The sequence below is a fragment of the Amblyomma maculatum genome, chromosome 10 (genome assembly GCF_055883805.1).
Source record: "Amblyomma maculatum isolate TAMU_Amacu chromosome 10, ASM5588380v1, whole genome shotgun sequence".
NCBI classification, from domain to species: Eukaryota; Metazoa; Arthropoda; class Arachnida; order Ixodida; family Ixodidae; genus Amblyomma; species Amblyomma maculatum.
This window is the reverse complement of record NC_139353.1, coordinates 44,939,194-44,948,060: the sequence shown is the minus strand read 5'-3', so window position 1 is coordinate 44,948,060 and position 8,867 is coordinate 44,939,194. Positions and strand designations below refer to the sequence as shown.

Genomic DNA, 8,867 nt, shown 5'->3' with positions numbered 1-8,867 from the left:
AATCCATAGAATGAAGTCCGAGACAAACCAAGATTAGACAAAGAGCAAGAAGCACCTCTATTGCTGTTTTCTGTATTGTCTTGCTCCATGCTTGCTCCAAATACGCATGTTGAAAAGTTATGTGCAACTTTCAGATTTCAAACCTACGCGCGCATTTCCGGATCAGTTACCGGTCAGACTAGGGACTGGCTTTCCGAGATTTTCGTCCAGCAACAACGCACAGCTGTCAGCTCTCATAGAGTTGGCAACAGTCGTGGACCAATGTAAGAAAACATCAGCTCATCAGCGTAAGCACCGTGTGGCTGTGATCGGTCCGTGTTTTTACATGCCTTCTTGCAAGTGATCACAAATGAGGCGTGGAATTCTTGCAACCGATAAGCACAGATAATAGGCCGCTCGCCGGTCTGATGGTCGTATCGGCGACTTGACGTTGACACTTCATTATTAGCGTCCTACGTCGAAGCGACGAGCAGCAGTAAGCAAGTGACTGCCTCGTCCGAAGAGGCGGCGTCAGCGGCGTCGTTTGTGTTCGGCGGCAACTCATAATGTGGTCATTCTTCGCAAGGGACCCCGCCAAGGACTTCGGATACGAGATCGGCGAGCTCGTACCGGGACTAGACGATAAATCTATTTGGCAACTTCACAAAGGAAAGAAAAAGGTACCGCTGCTGCGCTGTCCGTTTCTGTTCTCAGTGAGGCGACTCGATTGGTTGCGTCGTGGCAGTTCGTAAAAGCCCATCGTTGATGACGCGATGGAGACTGTTCAGAAAGTTTTTGAAGTTCAGTATGAAGCTTGTTTCGCTCTTACCATTCACTTGGTGAACGCCTTCCTTTGCAGGGAGGTGACCAAGATGTGTCAGTTTTTGTATTTGAAGCGAAAGCAGGCTATGAGAGCTTGGTGAGTGCGACCTTTCAACATGTTATTGCGGCGGGAAGTTTAAATGAATTGCTACTTGGGTGCGTTCTGTGATTCAGAGTTCGTTACATTGCTCCCGAATTCTTTATTTATTAGCTGGACACTGCCAAGGCTTCCGTCAAAAGGCTCAAGACACTGAGGCACCCGAACATTCTACAGTATATGGACAGTCTAGAGGTATCCACCTCTTCTGTGTTTAGTAACTGAGTGTTCGTAGCGTCATGCTTAGTAATGAGAAATTGTGTACAAAAATTTTTCAGACAGAAAAAGTAATTTATCTGGTGACTGAATATGTGGAGCCACTTGTTATTAATTTGGAGTTGCCAAAGAAAGATGAAGAGAAGAAACTGGTTGCATCATGGGGTCTTTATCAAGTTACGGTAAGTGTCATGTCGTGCTCTAGTTGTCACAAAAACCTGTTAGTTTTCTTGGACACAACAACATTATAATGACTTGTGCAAATTTTTTTTCATCATTGTTTAGAAAGGACTTGGTTTCCTGACTGGAGATTGCGGCCTGAGCCATAACAACATTTGTTCAGCATCTGTCTTTGTCAACCGTGCCGGAGAGTGGAAGATTGGTGGTGTGGACTACATGTGTCCTGTAACCGATACTCCTCCAAGAAAAAGCCTTCATGCTTTGGACTGTTATTTACCACCAGAACTCAAGGACTCATCTCACAAAAGGCCAGGGCCGAAATGGTAAGAGAGCCTTGTGAGATGAACATTAAATTCAAAGTGCTGACCAATTACCAAAACATGCCATGATATTATGATGGAAATGAGAAGATATTGTTTCATATTGGAATGATTGACTCCAGCATCCAAGAAAGGAGGATTTGTCACTTTAATTTCACACAAAAAAAAAACTTATAAAGCCAACTAATGTGCCATCTTGAAAACACGGAACCGACGGACCGCCCTCCGCCGCAGGGGGTCGGAGGCATCCCGCGCCTGGCCTGACACGCTGCCGACGCTTGTGCACCAGCTCCATTGCTCAGAGGGAGCGAGGGCCCTTTTGTTTAAATTTTTAAGTTTGTTTTTGTTGTCATGGTGCTCCGCAGGGGATCACGGACATCAGCTGCGCACTGGTGTCGTGTGAGATGTGACGCGTGACTTCTGTATCCCACTGTGTGGCCACATCACGATGATTTGTCACTAGTTAGTTGTAAGGGCACAGTATATCTTTTTATTTCAGGAGAGTTTGTGATGTTTTATCATAGTTTACACTCTCCAACACACCCTTCGATGAAGAGAGATGGTCCATTGCATCACCGGAGATGTGCTTGTGCTTTTTGCTTTTCTCATTAGATGGTTCTACAGTGTTTTGCATTTATTGCATTCTGCGGTAACCAACTAACCTTTCAGTGACGAGCCATAAAAGTTTCTTGCTGTGCCATAACAGCTTTAGTGTGGAAACTGAATTGGATGCGTCCCTTAAGTGAAAAAGTCTAATTACCGTCTGATGGATAAGGTTTATATTAGCTCTTGGTACATCGCCTTTACTGACTTGCAACTGCCTTAAGGCTCACTGGTCGTGGTTCCGACATCAGGGTACGGAGAAAAGGACACATGCGCTCATTGAAAAATTCTCAGTAAAAATCTTCTACACTGTTGTTGACAAATAAGCTGTAGGGTTGAGCATTTTAAAACACAGTGTGTCGAGAAAATTGGATGCTTAAAATTCAGTGGTCATTTCCTCTAACTCTTCATGAAAATGGTGTTTTACTTCCTAATGGAGGAAATAGTGTAACATCTATCTAGCTCAGTGTGACACTGGACTGAGACAAATGTTTTTGAAAAAGCCATTAGGAGAACTAGCAGGACACAGTGCTACCTACCAAATTAACACTTTGTGGTATACCTGCATACTAAAGCTTGTTCCAGAAATCACGTGATTGGTTTCTTCATTTGCTGGCTGGGTAACCTTTCTATCATGTTTTCAGGGATCTTACTGTCTCTTTTCTATTGACAAATCTAAAGTGAGCTAGTTTAATCACTCATGCCCAATGTCTTACATTTTGAGTAATATCCAGTCCGTGACTTGAAGGAGAACAATAGTGCAGAGGAGAATAGATTGTGGTCACTTTGTAGATTTTCTAGAATATTTGTTTGTAGAATATTATTTGTCTTGTTTCGGTCTTTCTATCAAAAGGGCCAGAGACAGCTGGGGTCTTGGTTGCCTGATATGGGAAGTTTTCAATGGACCTCTGACAAGACCTTCTTCCCTTGAATCACCTGGAAAGGTTTCTGCTATTCATTATTCATGCTTGCAAATAGATATTTTACATTATGTCTTGTTGCATACTCAGGAAGCTGTGAAATTTTCATTATTTCTGTTGCATAGATCCCAAAGTCGCTCACACCAGCCTTCAATCAACTGACTCATTCAAACTGCGGTTCTCGGCCTAGTCCTGCAGATGTTCTCACAAGGTGTCGCTCTAGTGGAGGCTTCTTTAAAAACAGCTTTGTCGACACCATGCTTTTCATTGAGGAGATTCAGGTTTGTTTCTCTGTCCGCCCTTTCTTTGCCAAGACCTAAGGTCATAGAATGGTGATGTAACAGTACTCTTCTGTCCCGTTCACCTCAGATCAAGGACAGCACGGAAAAAAATAGGTTCTTCTCGGGTCTCACGTCTGTCATGGACAACTTCCCAGCTAACGTGTGCAAGTACAAGATTCTTCCTCAACTGATCAATGCGTTCGAGTTTGGTGATGCAGGCTCTGCTGTTCTTACACCACTTTTCAAGGTAAGACAGCCTTCTGTTTTTCGTCACTCACTATACAGAAGCCCCGGCAGCACAAACCATCAACCCAATACTGGGACTGTGTTGGCAAAGTCAGGCTCTACATAGAACCAGTAATTTGCTAGCATATAATATTGGGCCAATATTGGCCCACTGACATAGAGCAGCTGAGTGATCAAAGTGTTATAATATTGGGCAAATATTGGCGCACTGGCTTGTGCTGCCTGGGAGTGTGTCAGGTGTTGCTCTAGAAAAAGAATGGCTGAAGCTTAAAGTAGTACTCTGTGATGTTCAACTCCCCGTTCAGAGTGATTTTTTCTTCAACTGCCAAATTTCTGATAAGTCCATGCAGCTTTTCTTTGTATCCATATATCGGCACTACAGTGGATGCTATTTAGTACTTACTGTTCTTATAAGTGATGTTCATTTTTAATCTTGGATCATCTCGAATGTGCTTTGGAGTTTTTGTCCGTTTTGGTGTAGCACACTGACAGCCTGGTTGTTGCATGACAGTAGCAATGACAATGGCAGTAGCAGAAGAGTAATAGATTGCAGACTAACGTGTTTGTGGTGGCATATCGTGCTTTGCTTCACATGAGTGTACTGCGCAGTTAAGGTTCCGGAAAATAGTTATTGCTTTTTAGCGTACACTTGAATGCAGTCATATATCTGTAGGGGAATGTTATGCAGTTTCCTAAAAGGACTTAGCAACTAAAGGGACATGGGGAAAATTGCAGTGGGCCTGTATCGATGGTGTACTATGTTCTGATCATGAAGAAACCGCCCTCACCAAAATGGAGCTTTAATAAGCTCAAAAAGTTCAAAACACAAACGAAAAATAAAGTTTCTGGCATCACAGAATAATTTCGTGAGTGCTTTGCATGGGTTGACATTCGACTTCTAGGTGCAAATACCAGAGGCTAGGTATTCACTTCAAAACAGGGGATCTCGGTACATTTTGGTAGGAATGTTACAATAGTGATTCGACTGGTGGGCAAATCTTTTAAACCAATTTTCCCAGTAATAAATTTCCATTTGTCTGCTGATCTGGTGTTGGTATACCATGAGAAAAGCCACAGAATTAAATTTATTAATATAAATAATTCGATGAAAATTTACTCAGTGCCACTTAAAACAGAAAAAAGCCTTGGTCTGCAATTCGAACCTAAGGCTCAAATCTATTCGACCTTGGAGGTTTCTTTATAAATTCATTAAACTGGGTTAAGCTTCAACATGTCAGCTTTAATTTTTATGCATCAAGGTTTCACAAAAATTAAATCTTCAGTGACCATGCGCAATGAGCTTGTGGGTTTACAACTACGTCAAGATGCAAAGCTATTTTACAAAGTTGATTCTGCAAGTTTTTTCTCGGGTCTGTGTCGTGTATTTTGACTTGAACCTTATTGCCGTAATTGCAGATCGGAAAGTTGCTGGATGCCGAAGAGTTCCAGAAGAAAATCGTGCCCTGTGTTGTCAAACTGTTCTCATCGAAAGACAGAGCCACGCGAGCGCGCCTTTTGCAACAGGCAAGGCGTACTGCTAATCTATTTTCATTTGCAACCTAATTTGTTCGTTTTATATCGCTGTTCATCCCATGCCTTCACTTTCGTCAACTGCTCTTTGCTGGCTTGTCTTTCAAATACTTTTAGGTAGACCAGTTTGTCGACCACTTGAGCAATGACGTCCTGAACCAGGAGGTGTTCCCGCACGTTATTCAAGGCTTTTCGGACACTAACCCCACCATCCGGGAGCAGACAGTCAAGGCGATTGTCCACCTGGCACCAAAGCTAAACTACAACAACCTGAATGAAGAAGTGATGCGGCATTTTGCCCGCCTCCAGGCCAGGGATGACCAGGTCGGCAAGCCATTGCTGCTTCTCTTCATATCGAGTCTGCTGCATTGAGCTAAGATTTCAGTGTGTTGCACTCCGAATGCTTTCTTTGAGTTCAAATACTTAATCTTCTCGTGAGGTCTTTGAGCTGCTACTTGCTGTATTTCACTTTGGCTGGGGTTGAAAGGATTCTCGCATACATAGTGCTCCAGATATGTGGTTATGAACTGGGCTGTGGGATGAAAGGGCTCTTGGTAAAGAAATGCATGCAAGGTGTGTAGAGTGTACTATTGCAGGAATTAATGCATTCTTTTCTGCTCGTCAATTTGGCCGAGTGGTAAGTGCCAAGCGCCTTTAACTTGATGCCTTCTTTTGTGTGCAGGGTGGCATACGAACGAACACCACTGTATGCCTTGGAAAGATAGCCAGTCATCTTCACCCTCAGGTACCTCATCTTGCCCACCTCTCAACATTTTGCCTAAGGCTTATGAGCGTGCTGCTAAGCAGTGGGGGAGGAAAGTTCTACATGTACAGTGGATGGGCTGCCGAGTAACTGTCAGTCTCGTAGACGTAATACACTATAAGATTTGAACCCACCGCGATGGCTCAGCAGCTTTGGGCATTCAGCTGATACCAAGGTCATGGGAACAAACCCCAATCAATCACGGCAGTTGCATTTCAAAGTGCCAAAATGAAATTATTGGTGTAATAAGGGAGTAAATACTCATTGGCATCTACCCAAGCGCAGCCAAACAGCTACAAAGGAAAGCTGTACAGCTTTCTCAGAAACTTCGTAGTTAAAGAAAAATTCGTTCTGATCCGGGGATCGAACCCGGGACCACCGCCTTTTTGGGGCAGTCGCTTTACCAACTGAGCTAACCAGGACGGTCTGCAGATCAGATGGTAGGGCGAGAGCGAATTGATCAATAACTCGAAGTGGGAACAGTGTTGATTGAATATTTAGGGGTTGATCGACCGGGGATTGACCAGGAATCGAACCCGGGACTACCGCCTTTTCGGGGCAGTCACTTTACCAACTGAGCTAACCAGGACGGTATGCAGATCAGATGGTAGGGCGAGAGCAAATTGATCAATAACTCGAAGTGGGAACAGTGTTGATTGAATATTTAGGGGTTGATTGAATATTCAGCACACTAAAGTATTGGTGTGCTGAGCAGCGTCAGACTCGCTGTGGCAGCCCAGTGGTTAAGACGCTCGGCTGCTGACCGGCATACCCAACTTTGGTTCCGACCACAGCGGCCATGCTTTGGTGGAGAAGAAGCGCAAAGAAGGCGTCCGTGTCCTGTGTGATGTCACTGCAGGCTAAAAATCTCCCCCTGGTGGTCGAAACTGTTCACTCCCACCTTCCTTCCTTCATTCATGGTGCTGTTGAGATGTCCACTGATAAGTGAGACAGATATTGCACCTCTTTCCTTTCCTCAAAAACCAGTTTTCATTTTCATTTTAGTGCAATGACAGGGCATGTTATAGAAAACGACAACGGTATAAATTGATATGGTGCACCCTGCACTGTTACATTCTTTGATAGCCCATGCTTTTTTTTTGGTACTGTTAAACACCATGTGACACAGCAAGGTATCCGTTTATTTAGCACTGAACTCTTCATATTAATCTTTTGCCTAACTCTCTCATATTTGTTATCATTCATTTCACTCTGCTTAGAGGGACATTACTAGTACAAGATTTAAATGTAAGAAATCAGGAGCTTACTCCCACATGCAGAATAAGTGCACGTCTCACAGTTTCTAGTTGGTGCCAGTCTTCGATTCTTGCATCACGTCAGCAAAATATCTTTTATTGCTTCCCAGATGGCTTTGTGGTTCTGAGATGTCATTGAGAGAATGTGAAGTGGCTACTGCTGACCCGCATAATGCTGTCACTCGTCACTTTTTTGCAGGTGCGGCAGAAGGTGCTCATTGTGGCATTCACACGTGCCATGCGTGACCCTTTCCACCCATCAAGGATGGCGGCCATCTTGGCCCTCTCTGCCACTCAGGGCTACTTCACCCTCAAGGACTGTGCGACTAAGGTGCTGCCCTCCTTGTGTGCTCTCACCATGGACCCCGAGAAGACCGTGCGGGACCACGTAAGTAGTTTTCTTATGCAGGGAAGCCCACTTCATATTCTGAGAAGTTGTCATTTGGAAAGGCAATTTATGGAGATCCTAAATGTCTCTGAGGACAGGTTGAAGTTGGCTTAGATCGATGGATTCCTTTACCTGATGGCAAGGAGGCTGTTTTCAGGAATAGTGTTGGTGTTTTTAACTGAAAAACAGTGAGAAATCGGGAACAGCTGTTGCCACCAGCAGGAAGTTTTGGCAGGCTCAAGTCAGTGACATCAGGTGTGACATTTTTGTTGATTGGAATAGAAAATGAGGGGTTGGAGACCTGAATATTAGCTAATTATGCTTCACTAGTGCTTTTTTTGTGCAAACAAGAGACTTAAACAGCACTGAAGTGGGGAAAACTGAATGGGACGAAGGCACAGCAGTCAACAGCATCTTGCATATCACAGGTTTGAACTGGAGTGGTGAAAAATATTTTCTAACACTGACTTAAGTTCTTGAGGTGAAAGCATCTTTTCATGGTGAACAAATATCAGTGAAGTAATGAAAGGGCACAAATGTCAAATTTTGCTGTGAACAGGAACTTAGTAGAGAAATAACGAAAGCGCATCATTAAAACTAATCAGTGTTTTAAGCATTTTAAAACACTCATTCTTTGCAAGGTGGTCAAAATTTCCAGAGCCCTCCACTACGGCATCTCTCATATCCTGAGTTGCTTTGGGACGTTACACCCCACAAACCATACCAAACCAAACCAGCAATACAAACGAAAGAAGATGTGCACTGGACTGGAGCAGGGCTACTGCAAAGCACAAAGATGTGTTTAAAGACAGTAACTTAGTAACATTTGTTTCACATGTCCTGCTTGAAATAGTCCTGCAAACAATTTTGTATATTTCAGCGCTTTATCTAATGGCCGCATTTCCGCACATTGGGCTTGCCGTATGGAAATTTATATGGTGTGTAAATGTATGTACCGTGTGTGTAAAAAATTGATGAAAAGCCTGGCACATGAAGACACAAAGCTGGGAGCTGGGCTCTGAAAAGAATTGTACGGGGAGCACTGGGCCTGCTTTTATATCTTCTAGCACCATATAAGCACTGACCTTAGAGGCTGACAGGCAAAAAGGTTTTCCATGTAACAAACAGTAAGCTACACCCATCAGTTCGCACCTTTGAAGTTAGAGAGCACCTGGACACAAGGAGCGCCTTTGTGCACTTCACAATTATTGTGCGGGTATGTAACTTTATCCAGCTTGCAAATAAATGTTTGCATCCATAACATAT

The 8,867-nt window shown here is 43.7% G+C and overlaps 1 protein-coding gene and 1 non-coding gene across 2 annotated transcripts in view; one reads left to right on the top strand and one right to left on the bottom strand.

The window, feature by feature from the left end:
* Positions 1-227: 227 nt before the first annotated feature.
* The window catches only part of yata (N-terminal kinase-like protein yata), a 21,702-nt gene continuing 13,062 nt past the window's right edge, over positions 228-8,867 (top strand). Inside the window, exons 1-12 of the mRNA XM_084582653.1 lie at positions 228-659; positions 839-898; positions 1,013-1,093; positions 1,177-1,296; positions 1,400-1,617; positions 3,071-3,161; positions 3,263-3,418; positions 3,507-3,665; positions 5,081-5,188; positions 5,312-5,518; positions 5,877-5,939; positions 7,413-7,601. Of these exons, the coding sequence (XP_084438779.1) occupies positions 546-659; positions 839-898; positions 1,013-1,093; positions 1,177-1,296; positions 1,400-1,617; positions 3,071-3,161; positions 3,263-3,418; positions 3,507-3,665; positions 5,081-5,188; positions 5,312-5,518; positions 5,877-5,939; positions 7,413-7,601 (1,566 nt within the window). The 5' untranslated portion in view covers positions 228-545. The remainder of the gene's footprint in view (positions 660-838; positions 899-1,012; positions 1,094-1,176; positions 1,297-1,399; positions 1,618-3,070; positions 3,162-3,262; positions 3,419-3,506; positions 3,666-5,080; positions 5,189-5,311; positions 5,519-5,876; positions 5,940-7,412; positions 7,602-8,867) is intronic.
* On the bottom strand, positions 6,306-6,379 carry TRNAF-AAA (transfer RNA phenylalanine (anticodon AAA)). Its single transcript has one exon. It is a non-coding gene; the product is annotated as a tRNA-Phe (tRNA).